The sequence below is a fragment of the Tauraco erythrolophus genome, chromosome 13 (genome assembly GCF_009769465.1).
Source record: "Tauraco erythrolophus isolate bTauEry1 chromosome 13, bTauEry1.pri, whole genome shotgun sequence".
Taxonomy (NCBI): domain Eukaryota; kingdom Metazoa; phylum Chordata; class Aves; order Musophagiformes; family Musophagidae; genus Tauraco; species Tauraco erythrolophus.
This window is the reverse complement of record NC_141477.1, coordinates 10,796,885-10,812,735: the sequence shown is the minus strand read 5'-3', so window position 1 is coordinate 10,812,735 and position 15,851 is coordinate 10,796,885. Positions and strand designations below refer to the sequence as shown.

Here is a 15,851-nt window from a genome sequence, read left to right as displayed (position 1 = left end):
GGCACCTGCTCTGGCCACGCGCCAGGCACTGCCTGCCCTGCTGCCCTGGGCCAGGGTGCCCTGCCAGAGCCTTAGGCTCCAGCCCTCGGGCACAGCTGACTCCTGGCACTGGCTTCTCATAGGTGCTTCCAGCTCTACTGGTCATGCTTCGGTGTGCCACGCTGGATCCCATCACTCTGTCTGGTGGGTATCTTCTGGGCAGGGGCAGCACTTGCTGAACCTTGAGCCCACAGTCCCTCCAGCTCCCATGCATCTGGGTTTGGGTGCTGTTGCCCAAGCCTAGTGGGCAATGGGCCTGTGATATGGCTGCAGCCCTCAGCCCCTGGCTTGGAACTGCTGCAGCCCCTCCGTGCCTTTGTGCCCGTGTCCCCATGCACACATGCATGTCCATGCCCATGGCTGGGTGTGGGTCTGTGACCACAGGCATGTCCATGCCTGGCTCCATGCCATCCCACTGAGCACCAGCATCCCATCCTGGGCACTCTTTGGCACTGACAGACCTCCAGACATGGAGCGGGGTGCTGGAAGCCCTGGGCAGCTCCCACAACAGCAGCTGGGCAGGGAAGCAGCTGTCTGGCAGTCGCCAGTCCGCCTCGATGCAGTGTGGTGTGTTGGTGCCATCCCTCCACAGGTGCTGGCAGGTGTGCAGCAGCCCTGTCCAGCCCAGGCCCCACACCAGCTACCCTGCCTTGACTGCCTGCCTAGGGGGGCTTGCCCCAGCCCTGGGCACCCACTCTGGGGAGACCCTGCCTCAGTCCACCCCATCTGGGCCAGCAGAGCCACCAGATATGGCACTGCATCCTCTGCTGGGCAGCACCTCTGCCTCTCCTGGGTCCTGCTGGCGTTACTGTACATCTTGGTATACAGTTGGTGGGAGAATGACACCCAGCCGGAGCCCCAGCATGTTGTAGGCACAAGGGAGCAGCCTGTGCTGCTCCCACTGCTTTAATTGCTGCCACATCAGCCTGTGTGTGGCCTGCTGAGATGCTTTGATAGCAAATCAGGGCTCCATTGCACAGAGAGAGGCCAGGAGGGAGGCATGTTCCAGAGTGAAGGCTGTCAGGTGTTGGGGGCTGCAGACTGGGCTTTCCCCTCCCATGCCAGTCTGGAAGGGGCCATTTTCTGTTTTGAGAAAATAAAAGCAGAGCCTGTTTTTGCCGTTGAGAGGCCCCCTCCCAGCTCTGCACGCAGCCACCTGTGGTTTGCCCCATCAGCCAGGGAGTTTCCACCCAGGTTGGCAGCACAGGCTGTTCCTGCCTCCCCTGGGCGGTGCCAGCCTGGGCAGGGCAGCTGGCAGAGCCCTGGAGGGAGCCAAACGAGCTTGAAGCTGCCCCCTGCCTGCACCTCTGCTGCTGCACGGGTGCCAGACAGACTGGGCACAGGCGTGGGCAGGAGCATGGGAAGGGGAGGCAGGGCTGGCTCCTGTTTTAGTGGTCTTGCTGGCTGTAGTGCAGGAGGGGTGCTCAGGCAGGACCCTTGGGAGCCACAGCCAGGGCTTGGGTTGTGATCTCCCTGTTGCTGTCCTCTCTGGATTTAAAGGGGAGCTGGAGGGTTGTTGGCTCCAGCTGTGTTTGGCCCATGCCATGCTGAGGGGCCAGGCAGTTGGGGCAGCACTGCCTGGCTGCAGATGGCAACATGGCTGTGGGCCACTGCGGGGAAGCAGCGCTGGCGGGTCAGGGTGTGGGTGGTGCAGAGAGCTGGTGGCTTTCAGTCTCCCTCTCTGCCTGGTTCCACCCTGTCCCCTGGGCTTTCATAGCTGCACCCACTGCCAGTGCCTGGCACAGACCTGGGCTGCCTTTGGTGGACACGGGGCTTTCCTGGCAGACGTGCTGGAGCAGCTCGCGCTGCACACCAACTGCTTGCCAAGGAAGAGCCTCCGAGGGGGCTGCCAAGAGGAGCCTGTGTGGGTATGCAGGCTTGGGACAGGATGGAGATGGAGGGCTGTGCTGCTGAGCCGGAGGCAGAGCTGGCCCTGCAGAGCCTGCCCCTGCACTGCTTCCCTGCCAGAACAGGGGCGGCCCTGCCACGTGGAGATGTAGCAGTAAATTAAATTTTAAATTGGGTATGATGATCTATTTGGCAGTTAAAATAGCCTGGCTGGTCTGCACTGCTCTGTGATACCAAATCCTTCAACACGGAGAGTTAATGCACCGCCTTCTTCCCTGTAGGACCCATGAACAGGTGCCCTCAGAGCCTCCTCCATGCAGGTGACCAGCTGGTGGAGTGGAGCTGTGGGTGGCTGGACGCATCCACCAGCAGGGCATCAGCCCTGGAATCTGAGGAATCTGCTCCAGGGCAGACGGGGTCACTGGTGCAACTGAGCAAACTAATCATCTCGTGATATTTCTGCAGCAGTGCTGGGTTATGCTGCAAGGCCTCATGGTCCAGAGGAGCTCCAGGAGATCAAAGCCTGTGCTGCGTGAGATTCCTATCACTTGTTGCTCACCCAGCTCCAGGCAGGTCTCAACCCTTCTGCTTTCTATGGTAACAGCTTAAGCATGCAAGGCAGTGGCTGGCAGGAGGCTGCGTGCAGCCCATAATCCTCCCGGCCCCAAGCTGCAGCAGGTGGGTGGCTTTCTAATCGCCCAGGCTTCAGGCTCTCCTTGCTTTGCCTTTGCAGGTCTGGTGCAATGACTTGCTGCCAGGTGGTTGCTCTTCTGCTCTCCTTTCTTTCCAGTGCTGCAGCTGGTGATCCGGTTCCCGCTCATGTTGCCCTGTCCATGCTGCAACTAGCCAAAGGGCTGTTCTTGTCAAAGCCTGTCCTGGAGCTGACAGCACGCTGCAATGATGCCTGCCCTCAGTGGGAGGCTTCTCTGGTCCCTCAGGACACCCAGGAGTACCTCTCTTACGAGACAGAGCATCCCAATGGCACCCGCACCCTCACCATAGTGGAAGTGAGCCCCTGGGCAAGTGGTGCAGAGAGAAGATGGCGGAGGTGGTGTGCGTGAGCAAGCGACAGATTTATGGCACAGACAGGCAGTTTTCCATCAGCGGGAAACACTTCTTGATGAACTAACCCTCCTCTGCCACCACCAAGATCTCCATGAGCTGCACGCAGGGCACGCTGGTGTCCAAGCAGCATGTCCTCACTGCTGCCCGCTGCATTTATGACAGCAAAGACTATGCGAAGGGGGCCAAGAAGATCAAGGTGGATTTCCTGATGCTGGTGCAAGGTGCTGGTGACAGGATGGGGACAGGTAGGCTGGTGATGTGCTAGGCTCGAGTGGCTAGCCCGTGGGCTAGATATGGGGCCCCAACTCCGTCAGCATGAACTGCAAACTGTGCCCTTTTGGAGCTATGCAGGCCACACTGGTGCCCGCACACAAAGCTGATGGCAGCTCCAGCAGCAGAGGAGAGAGCTGGGAAGAGGATTCATTTCTCAGGTTTGACAGTGACCAGCTGGGACAGCTGGTCCAGTGCTTCTGTGGGGCGGAGGGTGAGACAGGGTGACACAGTCCACCTCATCTACCAGCACAGCGATGCCAGGCCTGGTGCATCCGGCTCGGGGGTATACGGCAAAGTGTAGGACCACATATGACACAAATGGGAGAGGACGGTGATCAGGGTCTTACCAGGGCACCAGTGGCTGGAAGAGGCTCGGGAGCACCATGACTAGAATGTTGCCATTCACCTGACTGCTCTAAAGTTTGCTCAGATTTGTCATTGGATCAAAGGGGACTCTGAAAGCTGTCACTAAATGAGAACTGCAGCCTGCCTGTTCCCCTCCCCAGTGCAGATGGCTTTAAGTGTGGTGTTCCTGAGCAAGAGCATGGCCTAGGAGCCTGAGGAGAAGCAGCATTCCCTGGCAAAACTGCTCCACTTTATTCTGTTCTCTATCATGGAGGAAGAGGGTCTCCACAAATCACAAGGGATCCAGCAGAAATTCAATGGAGTCCAAGTCCTGATTCTCCAGGAAGCCTGAAGGGTGGTTTAAGCAAATTTGGTCGGTGCCAACACGAACTCAGCATCCGGGTTCTTTACAGAAAGAGCTTGGCTGTTGGCCAGGGAAAGTGGCCTCTGCTTCCAGCACGTTAACTGCTCACGACCTGGAGAGACAGCCACATGCTTGCTGCTAAGCTGTATCCAGTTTCTCTAGGGTCTTACCAGGTCTCTCGAACTGTTGGCTGCACTGCCTGGCTTGGCACTGCCCCAGCAATGTAAGGACAAAGGGTTTTCTCTCCTAACAAGTCCTTCATGTGCTGATGAAAGGTGTCTGAAAGGCAGCCCTGGAGCCTGAATCTTCTGGGCACAGAGCATGCCACAGCCGGGAGCCCAGCCAGGGCAGGAGAGGCTGCTCCAGGATGCTGGCAGCTACCATGCTTGGGAAGGCCCTTGGCAAAGACACCTCTTCTCACTGATGCAGCATGGTGCCCTGTGGGTACCTACATGTGGCAGCACGAGACAAGAGCTGGGAGCACCTACTGACTTCTAAACTTTCTCATCTCTCTTTGGTTCTGTCTGGAATTGCCGTAGAAGGAAGGGATCCTGACATTTACTGAAGCTATAGTATTTGAGGTGGATTCTTTTAGGCAAATACACATATTTGAATAAAAGTCAGCACAAATCTCTTTGCAAAGGTTATGTTGAAAGAGGAACAATGCATAGATTGCTAGCCGTGGTTTGGGACTTGCTGAAGGTTATATTCTTCCTCCAGACTGGAGGGAGTGGGACAGGGAGATCTGTGTAGAGCTGAAATCACAATATCTTGCAAAAACAGGGATGCCTTCTGCAGTCATAAAACAGCCCAGGCACCTGACTGAACAGATTTCTGCGTGTGCTGTCACATACATAGGACTGATGTGTCCAACAGGCCACACCAGGCTCTTCTAGGAGCAAACTGAAAGCTTCCCTTATGTTTCCCTATCTCATACACAAGAGATTACTTTGCTAATCGTAGTTTCATGGCTGACACCTGTCCCCATCTTCCTTAAGTTTTCCCATGTCCCTGTTGTGTTTGCCCAGGCAATTATTCTCTGTGTAATTTGTATTCTCCACAAGGGCCTCACACTGATGCTGTTTTGCCAGGCTGGACAGATGACTGCTTGTATTTTTCACTTTTAAGTCAATGTCCTGCTCCTTTCACTGCACCTCAGGGGCAGCCTGCATCACGGGCGTCTCAATGCTGTCATTTCTAAACCTGCTGAAGCCTAAACGTGCAGTTCCTTCCAGCCCTGTGACAGCTGTAGGGTAAGCAAGTCACCCTTCTATCAGGTGGCATGTCAGTTTGCCGGGGTTTCTTGCCTGTGTGAAGTCAGGTGGTGAGTCCCAGGCTATGGGAGGTGATAACCACACTAGGCACTTGCCCACATTTTTCCAAATGCCCTGCTACCCAGGGACCAGTTGCCTCAGGGCATGTTTTGGTATCACCTCACCCAAAAGTTGTCTCCTCTTACACCAGAACGACACTAGATTCCACAAACTGTATAATAAGCCAACAGCATTAATTAGTAGTATTGAACATCTCATGTAAGGGTGAACAAGGACCTTGGGAGCCTCCGTAATAAAACCACCCAGACAGATCCGGGGTAGGAAGAGGGAGGTGTATTCCCTCATCCTCTCCACATGACCAGCCCCCTAGCACAGCAAAGCCATCAATCTCAGAGCAAAGCTCGTAGCCATTGTTTGTACTAAAATGTTCCCAAGCTCAGCAAAGAGATAAGCAGTGCAGCCAACAAACCCCACCACCTGCACAGAAGCTTGCTACTTAATAACTACTGCGGCTACAGCACGCTGAAGACAAAACTGCTGTTGTCTCGGGTCACATGCTGGGCACCAAAAACCACTGTAGTGGGTTGACCTTGGCTGGATGCCAGGTGCCCACCCAGCCACTTCATCGGTCCCTCCTCAGCAAGACTGGAGGTGAGAAAGTAGATGGAAAACAACTCGTGGATCAAGATAAAGGCAGTTTAATAAAGCAAAAGCAAGGCTGCATGCAAAGCAAAGGAAAACAAAAGATTTATTCTCTACTTCCCATCAGCAGGCAATGTCTAGCCACTTCCAGGGAGGCAGCGCTTCAGTAGGCGTAGCAGTTGCTCCAGAAGACAAACGTCCTAAGAACAAATGCCCGCCCCCCCCCCGCCCCTCTTTCTCTTAGCTTTTATTGCTGAGCAGATGTCATATGGTACGGAATATCTCGTTGGTCACTTTGGGTCAGCTGTCCTGGCTCCGTCCCCTCCCAAGATCTTGCCCATCCCTACTGGATGAGAGGGGGAAACGTTGGAGAGACAGCCTTGGTGCTGCGGGAGCAGTGCTCAGCAGCAAAGCACTGGTATGTTATCAACACCTTTCTAGCTACCAGCACAAAGCACAACACTACGAGGGCTGCTAGGAGGAAAATTAACTCCATCTCGGCTGACCCAATGCAACTGTTTATTTAAAAATTAAAAGAAACTTTTAAGAAAATCACACCAAACAGTGAGGATCTGAAAAGCCAGGCAGCACTGGGGGCATCATAAAGAGAAACACTCTGCAAGTCCTGACCAACCTAAGGGTGAGATGTGCAGACAAGCATCTCCAAGTGGATGACAAGACCTTTCCCCACTTCTCTCATCTAAACAGTGACACTGCTTTGTAAGCAGATATGGTTGCAAATCAGAAACCTTAATCTCTTGTGCATCCATCCCCACAAGGTGCCCAGGCACCTGAAGGGCTCTGATGGTGGTAAGCTTTTAAGTTCCATTTGAGAGCAACCACGCCTGCAGTTGAGCCTTGGAGTAAGCCACCTACTTAGCTGCAACGTGAAGAGTATGTCATAGCACAAGGTGTGTGTGACATGCTGCATTTCTTCTTACCCAGAATTCTGCAGAACTGTCCATTTTTCTCCCCTTGTTGCCTTGTATCAGCACAGAACATCTTCTCTAGCCCAGAAGGAAGGGGGAATGAATACGTGTATATCCACAGTCTAAGGAGGGTCACCTTTTGCTGGAATTTGGATTTCACTCCCTACCCCAATCCAAAATGTGAGAACAAGGCTAGCTCTGGAAGGACAGAGCCCTCTATGAGCTAGGACCCACGAGGCAATTAATAGATCGCAGGCTGATGATTTGCCTTCTGCATCTGAATGATCTTGCCAAAGCCACCTCTTCCCACATCGTAGTCTGTCCGGTACTCATCTCGCACCTGAGGCACAGCAGTAACACAAATATTAGTACCCAGCACTACCTGTCTCCTGCTAGACTTCACCCCCTCCTTGCTTAGCTGGTGGGGAACTGAAGTTCAGGTCACAAGCATTTTCTCTTGTTTGAAATCTCTTCAAATAATCCACCAAAAATGGTGGTGAAAATGACAAATGAGGACATATCTGATAGCTCAGGTCTTTTTAAACAAGAAGCAATAAAACCCCAAAATATTTCCATTCAGCTTTGCAGTCCAGCTTTCTGAACTGCCAGGCTTGGCCTGCAGAACGTTTTCTATGCTCTACCCTGGAAACCTGCGAAGGAACCTCACCTTCGCACTGGGGCAAACTGCTGCACTATGAAGTTGGCCGAGCAGCTATACTGTCCCCCTCCGCTCAAATTCTCATAATTTTAAGAGTATTAGCTTGATTAGGGAACATTCTGCTTGCATTGCAGGAAGTTTGGAGTCCTAGACAGAAATGGCCTTAAGATCTATTTCTAGCTTTTAACACCAGGCATCAGTTACCAAAACAACCTGGGAGTGGCTGAAGTTTATTACCAGGTATTTGTAGTCTACACATTGTCCTGCGTGAGACAAAACTAGCAAGGCAGTACACCATCTTAGGAGGCTCAAATCCAAGGTATGAACTGGTATTGCCTTTACCTGTCCTCCAGTCTTTCCTCTCCCATACTGTCGCCCCTCCTTAAACCCTGCATCCCAGTCGGTTCGAATGATGCGGTCATCTAGTCGCGTGCCGTTGATAAACCGCATGGCGTGCTCTGCGTCTGCTCTTGTGTAGTATCTGAAGCATTCTGTAAGGACAACTAAGCCTGCTTTTTGTTGGATACAGGGAAAACAAAGAAGAGAACGACTGTATTGAAACGCAGAAAAACCCTGTCTTCCAGCCTTTTCTACTATTCCTGCTCCTCTCTACAGGATCAAAATCTGCGCTCACGTAAATCCAAGCTATAAACAGTTCCCACTCAGAAAGGATTCTGAACTTTAATGTTAGTGCCTGTATAGGCAAAAGTAGCTCTGGATCACTTATTTCACAAGTAGCTGAAACAAACAGGTTAAAGCCTTGCTAAGGGCAAGAAATCTATAACGTGCCTTTTTACACTACATGAAACTTGCCTGAATTTGAGGAAGAGGGGCAGGTCTCACAGGAAAGCTTTGCAAAGACAGTTCCCAGTACAACTTGTACAAGCGTGTGCTTGGCAATATCACCATGGCTTCTTGTGCTGCTTCATTCAGGTGTAAAGTGAACACGTGCTCTGGCCATGCAAGAGCTCAGATAGATGACTGTAACAGTTCTCACTTTGGCCCTAAAATCATTTAAAAAAATAACAAATTAAAGAGCTCTCTGCCACCTCCAGAAAGTACAGCACCGGTAGCACTTTCCACCTACAGCATCGCTGCACAGTCTGTCTCTAGTTAAGGTAGTGGTGGGGAATTAGCACAGTCGGAACGGTGGAAAGCACTGGACTATCACTCTTTCTCAGGTCTGCCACTGCGGTACAGCTAAGCTTGCTGTGCAGAGGGGTGCTAAGGGTGGCACCCACCCACGGGCTGACAGAGCAAGGAACCAGAAAGGATACTCGACAAAGCAAAAGCCACAGGGGGTTTTCTTGATCTTGTCCAGCCCCATGACAATCCTCTTGACATCTCCGCACTTGGAGAAGAGCTCCTGGATCTGCTCCTCGGTGGTGTAGAAGGACAGGTTGCCAACGTACAGCGTAGAGGAAATTTTCAGGGATTTCTCCTGCAGCTGCCTGCTACCCTGAGGGCAGAGGGGCGCAGGTAGCGGGGTGAGCGCTCCTGTCGCTCTGCTCCTGGCGCCAAGCCCCGGCGGGCACCTCCCGCCGCCCCGGAGATGCGATACCCTCCCACCCGCCGGCTCCTCGCACGGCCGTGCCCCGGCAACAACTCTGCCCCTCCAGCGCCGCTCCACGCCCCGGACCCGTCCGGGCCCCGCCGCCCCGGGCCCCTCTGCTCCGGGTCCCCCTGCTCCAGGCCCCCTGTCCCGGGCCCCGCCGCCCCCACGTCGCGCCCCGGGCCCGGGCGCACCCGGAAGTGCTGGTCGCGGTACTGGCTGATCTCGCAGTAGGAGTCGCTGTTGAGCCCGCTCAGCGTGGTGTGGAGCAGCCCCGACATCCCGGCCGAACCCCGCTCCCGGGATCTTTCCAGAACCACCGCGGCGCCCGCCGGACGGCAAGCGCGAAGGCCGGCTCGCCGCGCCGTTCGATTGGGCCCGGCGTCTGTCGCTCGGGGCGGCGAGGCGGGGCGATAGCTCCGGTCAGCCAATGGGCGCGCGGAGCCACCGGGAGTGGTGAGCTCGGCGCGGCCGTGGCGCTGGGCCCGGCATGCTCCGCGGCGGTCTGCGCGGCGCGCATGCGCAGTGGCGCTGTCCCGGCGCGGCCATGGCGGCAGCGCGGCTGGCGGCGGCAGATGGTACTGTCGGCCGCGGGGCGGGGGCGCGTTCCTGTCAGCGCCGCCCGGGCTCGGGCGGTGTGTCACTCTCGGCCTGTCCTGCAGGGCTGCTGAGGGAGCTGCTGAGGGAGGAGGCCCCGTCCCGCATCGCCGCCCTCACCGAGGAGCTCTTCCAGGCGGTGCGGAGCGTCTCCGAGGAGGACGGCAGCGCAGCGGAGGCGGAGCCGCGGTCCCCCGGCGCGGAGCCCCGCTCCAGCCCGCCTGAGGGAGCGGGGGTTCCCTCTGCTTCGCGCCGCACGGCGCTGCTCGCCCAGGTCGGTGGCTGCGAGCCAGCGTGCTCTGGCTTCCCAGCTTGTGTGGTGGAGCCGAGTGTTCGACTCTAGCGCTGTTGGAATGTAAACAAAACAGGTTTATTTTTCGTTTTTCAACCCAATAGCGTGAGAGTCCAAAATAAAGCAGAAAATGTTACATTTAAAAAGTCAATGCAAAACGTTGGTCCTAAATGCAAAAGTGTGCGTCGTTGTGGGAAGAGTTACTGGTATCTTAGAGATGCTAGGGTTTTTATTATTTCAATTTTCCCTTCGTGTTCAGTGGTAATTTCAAGTAGGAGTGCGAGCACAGAGCACAGATGCATTAAGTTTGGTACTGGGTCAGAGGAGAAGTCCTTGTTATCTCCTATGTGGATTCTGATAATGATAGCAGGTACTTGAGAAAGAAGAAAACAAGCAACAATGTCGTTTTAACTGCCTGGTAAACCCAGTATTAGAGTGGGAAGTACTCATTTTCATACATTATCAAAGCGAATCAGGTGGTTGTTAATAATGTTTTTAATTTTAGTTTTTTTGCCTTCTGTGTATTTCTTCTAGAGGAGTACTTAATATAGTGAATGTCTGCTTTAAAAGCCTTTTTAAAAAAGAAGTCTAATTAGTAATACATGAATCTAGAATAAAAACAAGACCAGCTGGCATACTGTCCAACCTTTTCCTCCAAAATTATATTTTGAAGAGAGATTTAACTCATCATGATTGTCATCTAAGGAAGACTGATTTTGAAAATCCGTAGTTTGTGGCAAGGAGCAAAATAGGTTAGCAAGTGTCACAACAGAAAGTATGCTTAGTGCAGCCTGTGAGGAAGTACAGGAGTGTGAAACTGGTATCCTTCAGTTCTTCCTGAGTCAGTTGAGCTAAATTATTGTTAAAGGAAGGAGGTATCGTTAATTTGTAATTCAATAAAAGGGGCCATAAAACGTCTCTTAGTTAGGCAAGAGCCTATTTGTAAGCAAGACCTGCCATGGAAACCAGGATTTGAAGTGACAGAAAACGCAGCCCTTCAGGGTGCGTTGTTGAAGGAGCTTACTGTCTTTGTGTGGGACTGCATCATCTCTTTAGCAAGAGTGCAGAGTCAGTAGCCTTTGTTCTTTTCTAACATCAGAAGTTTCCCAATGTAGGTGTTTAAAATAATTAAACTACACGACATGCTTGTCTCTAAACTGGAAAGACATGGTTTTGATGGATGGACCACTCGGTGGATAAGGAATTGGCTGGATGGTAGCACTCAAAGAGTTGTGGTCAACGGTTCAATGTCCAAGTGGAGGCCTGTGACAAGTGGTGTTCCTCAGGGGTTGGTACTGGGACCAGTGCTATTTAACATCTTTGTCAGTGACATGGACAGTGGGATCGAGTGCACCCTCAGCAAGTTTGCTGACGACACCAAGTTGTGTGCTGTTGTGGACACGCTGGAGGGAAGGGATACCATCCAGAGGGACCTTGACAGGCTGGAGAGGTGGGCGTGTGAGAATCTCATGAAGTTCAACAAGGCCAAGTGCAAGGTCCTGCACGTGGGTCGGGGCAATCTCAAGCACAAGTACAGGCTGGGCGGAGAATGGATCGAGAGCAGCCCTGAGGAAAAGGTCTTGGGAGTGCTGGTGGATGAGAAGCTCAACATGAGCCGGCAATGTGCGCTGGCAGCCCAGAAAGCAAATCGTATCCTGGGCTGTATCAAAAGGAGCGTGGCCAGCAGGTCGAGGGAGGTGATTCTGCCCCTCTGCTCTCGTGAGACCCCACCTGGAATTCTGTGTTCAGCTCTGGAGTCCCCAACACAAGAAGGACATGGAGCTACTGGAGTGAGTCCAGAGGAGGGCCACGAAGATGATTCAAGGGCTGGAGCACCTCTGCTATGAAGACAGGCTGAGAGAGTTGGGGCTGTTCAGCCTGGAGAAGAGAAGGCTCCGGGGTGATCTTACAGCAGCTTTCCAGTACCTAAAGGGGGCCTACAGGAAAGATGGGGAGAGACTTTTTACAAGGGCGTGTAGTGATAGGACAAGGGGCAATGGCTTTAAACTGAAAGAGGGAAGATTTTGATTAGATATAAGAAAGAAATTTTTTACATTGAGGGTGGTGAGGCACTGGACCAGGTTGCCCAGAGAAGTTGTGGCTGCCCCATCCCTGGAGTGTTCAAGACCAGGTTGGACGAGGCTTTGGGCAACCTGGTGTAGTGGAGGATTTCTCTGCCCATGGCAGGGGGTTTGGAACTAGATGATCTTTGAGGTCCCTTCCAACCCTAACCATTCTATGATTCTACTTAGGGTTCTTCTTGATAGGCAAAAGAGGTGAAGCCTTACTATAGATATGTTTTCAAACCTGATACAATTCCTACAACTTTTCACCAATCCCTTAAAGTTTTTCAACATCTATTTGAAATGTACATTGTGTATTCTGAAAGCTGCCAGTGAATCAGTTGTGTTTTGGATATGGTGGTGTGCTATTCCACAAATTTTGTGTCTATGAGTGTTTGCGAGAAAACTTCATCCCAGATGATTTGGGTGAGGTCAAGCTTTATTAAGTTTGGAAAAGAAGTTGATAGAATCATAGGTTAGGACATTTCAGTAATAGAGACAGATTAATGGGATTTGTTTAGGAACATAATGTTTCTGAAGTTCACCACTTCACTTACGGAATTTGCTGTTAAACATAATTTCAAATTTGAGCTGAGGCACTGATGGATAATTACAGAATTGTAGATTGATAGAAAGGTTTGGGCTGGAAGGGACCTTAAAGATCATCCAGTTTCAAACCCTCTGCCATAGACAGGGACACCTTCCCCTGGATCAGGTTGCTCAAAGCCTCATCCAGCCTGGCCTTGAACACTCCAGGGATGGGACAGCCACAACTTCTCCGGGCAACCTGGTCCAGTGCCTCATCACCTTCAGAGGGAAGAATTTCTTCCTTAGATCTAATCTAAATCTGCCCTCTTTCAGTTTAAATCCATTGCCCCTTGTCCTATCACTACATGCCCTTGCAATAAGTCCCTCTCCAGCTTTCCTGTAGGCCCCCTTTAGGTACTGGGAGGCTGCTACAAAGTCTCTCCAGAGCTTTCTCTTCTCCAGGCTGAACAACCCCAGCTCTCTCAGCCTGTCTTCACAGCAGAGGTGCTCCAGCCCTTGGATCATTTTTGTAGCCCTCCTCTGGACTTGCTCCAACAGCTCCATGTCCTTCTTGTGCTGGGGGCCCAGAGCTGAACACAGTATTCCAGTGGGGTCTCACGAGAGCAGAGTAGAGGGGCAGAATCACCTCCTTTGACCTGCTGGACACGCTGCTTTGGATGCAGCCCAGGATGTGGTTGGCTTTCTGGGCTGCAGGCACACATTGCCCATTGTATAGGCCCATCTCTCCAGCCTATCAAGGTCCTTCTGAATGGCATCCCTTCCCTCCAGTGTGTCGACCACACCATGCATTTGGTGTCATCAGCAAACTTGCTGAGGGTGCACTTGATCCCACTGTCCATGTCGCCAACAAAGATGTTAAATAGCACCGGCCCCTTTACCAACCCCTGAGGAACACCACTCATCACTGGCCTCCACTTGGACATCGGTCCATTGACCGCAACTCTTTGAGTATGACCATCCAGCCAATTCCTTATCCACCAAGTGGTCCATCCATCAAAACCATGTCTTTCCAGTTTAGAGACAAGGATGTTGTGTGGGACAGTGTCAAATGCTTTGGATAAGTCCAGGTAGACGATGTCAGTTGCTCTTCCCTTATCCATTAATGCTGTAAGTCCATCATAGAAGGCCACCAAATTAGTCAGGCAGGATTTTCCTTTAGTGAAGCCATGTTGGTTGTCACCAATCACCCCCTTTTTTTCCATGTGCCTTAGCATCGTTCCAAGGAGGATCTGCTCCATGATCTTGCCAGGCACAGAGGTGAGACTGACCAGCCTGTAGTTCCCCAGGTCTTCCTTTTTTCCCTTTTTAAAAATGAGAGTTATTTTTCCCCTTTTCCAGTCAGTGGGAACCTCACCAGACTGCCACGACTTCTCAAATATGATGGATAATGGTTTAGCAACTTCATCTTAATGTGACCTATATGTGCTATGGGTCATATGATTAATTAGTTCTTTTTAATTCCAGGTCTTGTCAGCCTTGAATTTACACAGTCATGTTCTTTCTTACCTTAGAATCATAGAATAGAATCATAGAATCATAGAATCATTTAGGCTGGAAAAGACCTTGAAGATCATCAAGTCCAACCATAAACGTAACACTACCAAGTCCATCACTAAACCACGTCCCTGAGTGCCACACATACGTGTCTTTTAAATACCTCTAGGATGGTGACTCAACCACTTTCCTGGGCAGACTGTTCCAATGCTTGACAACCATTTTGGTGAAGAAACGTTTCCTAATACCCAATCTAAACTTGAGGCCATTTCATAGAATCATAGAATCATAGAATCGTCTGGTTGGAAGAGACCTTCAAGATCATCGAGTCCAACCATTCACCCTGCACTGTCAGGGTCCCTAAACCATATTGCTCAACACCAAATCCACATGGTTTTTAGACACCTCCAGGGATGGGGACTCCACCACCTCCCTGGGCAGCCTATTCCAATACTTCACAACACTCTCTGTAAAGAAATTTTTCCTGATATCTAACCTAAATTTCCCCTGGCGTAACTTGAGGCCATTCCCTCTCATCCTGTCATTCATAACGTGGGAGAAGAGACTGACCCCCATCTCCCTACAACTTCCTTTCAGGTAACTGTAGACAGCGATAAGATCCCCCCTGAGCCTCCTCTTCTCCAGACTAAACAGTCCCAGCTCCCTCAGCCGCTCCTCATAGGACATTGCTTCATCTTAGAAGTGTTCTCTTGTTTTTAGAACATGTAAATAGTCTTTTATAAGACCGAATATCAAGGCCAGGTTGGATGAGGCTTTGGGCAACCTGGTGTAGTGAAGGGTTTCCCTGCCCATGGCAGGGGGGTTGGAACTAGATGATCTTTAAGGTCCCTTCCAACCCTAACCATTCTATGATTCTATGATTCTATGAATGTATGTCATGAAATATACTTGTGGAAAGAGTATGTGCCTCCTGCCAGCTACTTACAATTCTTCTGAAATGGTGGATCTCTAGAAAAGAATGATGCATACCTTTAGCTGAAGAAATGCTGTGTGGTCCATACAGCATGCCTGTTTCCAGGTCACTCTCCCAGAGCTGCCTGTGGGATCATGTAAAATTCACACCTTTGACTCCAACGTAAAAGAAAGTGGCACAACATGTGGACAGGTCATTACTGTGGTACACGTGAAAGATGGTTCCTTTTCCAGTAGGAAATTTCCATAGGACTCAAATCCAGGACAAAATTACATCTAATGGGATTCTCCTACGCAGGTTGAAGAGAGTGCAGTAAGCCTGTGGAACTGGGCTGTGACCAAGCACACGAGTTCTGTTGTCACTGATGAGCAAAGAGCTAAACGTATGTATGTGTTCTATACCTCCCTAAGTGTGTTTTGTGTGCTGTAGCACAGAAAGGAAAACTCTCTTCTGATAGGAATGTCCGTAGTGCCGCAGGTTTGCTTGGATCTTTGCAGATGGTGTGTAGACAGGGGAAAATATATGGTTGGGCTCGTATAAACAGTTCAGGAAGGAGCATCCTGGTGTAACAGTGATCTCCATGTGACACAGAATCCGTGTAGGCATTCTTACCACTCCCTTTTCTGTGCCAGGGTATCAGTAAAGTGGTGTTGTCATTAAAGGAAGCTGTAACTTGCTTCCTAATGGTATAGTTTAAATCTAAAAATGTATGGAAATAACATACATGTGCATTTTAGACTGTTGATGACTTATTTTATATCAAGTGAGATTGTTTCTTCAATGCAACTATCTCATCAGTGTTCACATCAGAAAAACTCTGTATCTTCATTTTACTTCCCTGCTTTAGCCAGGCACACAGCTGCTGGGTTTGCCTGGAGCCAGGAGCAGGGCTTGGGGAAAGCAGAAGTAAGCTTTTGGTCTTTTCCCTCAACC

At 51.3% G+C, this 15,851-nt stretch overlaps 2 protein-coding genes across 2 annotated transcripts in view; one reads left to right on the top strand and one right to left on the bottom strand.

Moving 5' to 3' along the window:
- Positions 1 to 6,347: 6,347 nt before the first annotated feature.
- On the bottom strand, positions 6,348 to 9,337 carry LOC104377772 (nuclear cap-binding protein subunit 2). The gene is made up of 4 exons (XM_086619566.1): positions 9,184 to 9,337; positions 8,715 to 8,896; positions 7,780 to 7,918; positions 6,348 to 7,119 (listed from the first exon to the last, which is right to left on the bottom strand). Exons 1-4 carry the CDS (start codon positions 9,268 to 9,270, stop codon positions 7,021 to 7,023), a joined length of 507 nt encoding a protein of 168 aa, XP_086475692.1. The 5' UTR covers positions 9,271 to 9,337; the 3' UTR covers positions 6,348 to 7,020.
- A 199-nt stretch (positions 9,338 to 9,536) lies between these two features.
- Positions 9,537 to 15,851, top strand: part of TEX11 (testis expressed 11) — a 39,567-nt gene continuing 33,252 nt past the window's right edge. Inside the window, exons 1-3 of the mRNA XM_086619665.1 lie at positions 9,537 to 9,567; positions 9,652 to 9,764; positions 15,216 to 15,300. Coding sequence (XP_086475791.1) covers positions 9,537 to 9,567; positions 9,652 to 9,764; positions 15,216 to 15,300 — 229 coding nt within the window. The remainder of the gene's footprint in view (positions 9,568 to 9,651; positions 9,765 to 15,215; positions 15,301 to 15,851) is intronic.

What these genes read in the sequence shown, in the direction of transcription:
- LOC104377772 (XM_086619566.1), bottom strand. Translation starts at nt 9,270, where the DNA reads ATGTCGGGGCTGCTCCACACCACGCTGAGCGGGCTCAACAGCGACTCC. An exon ending in ACCGCGACCAGCACTTCCGG is followed by an intron (nt 8,897 to 9,183) that starts GTGCGCCCGGGC and finishes CTCTGCCCTCAG; the next exon opens with GGTAGCAGGCAGCTGCAGGA. An exon ending in GAGGAAAGACTGGAGGACAG is followed by an intron (nt 7,120 to 7,779) that starts GTAAAGGCAATA and finishes GCTGTGCCTCAG; the next exon opens with GTGCGAGATGAGTACCGGAC.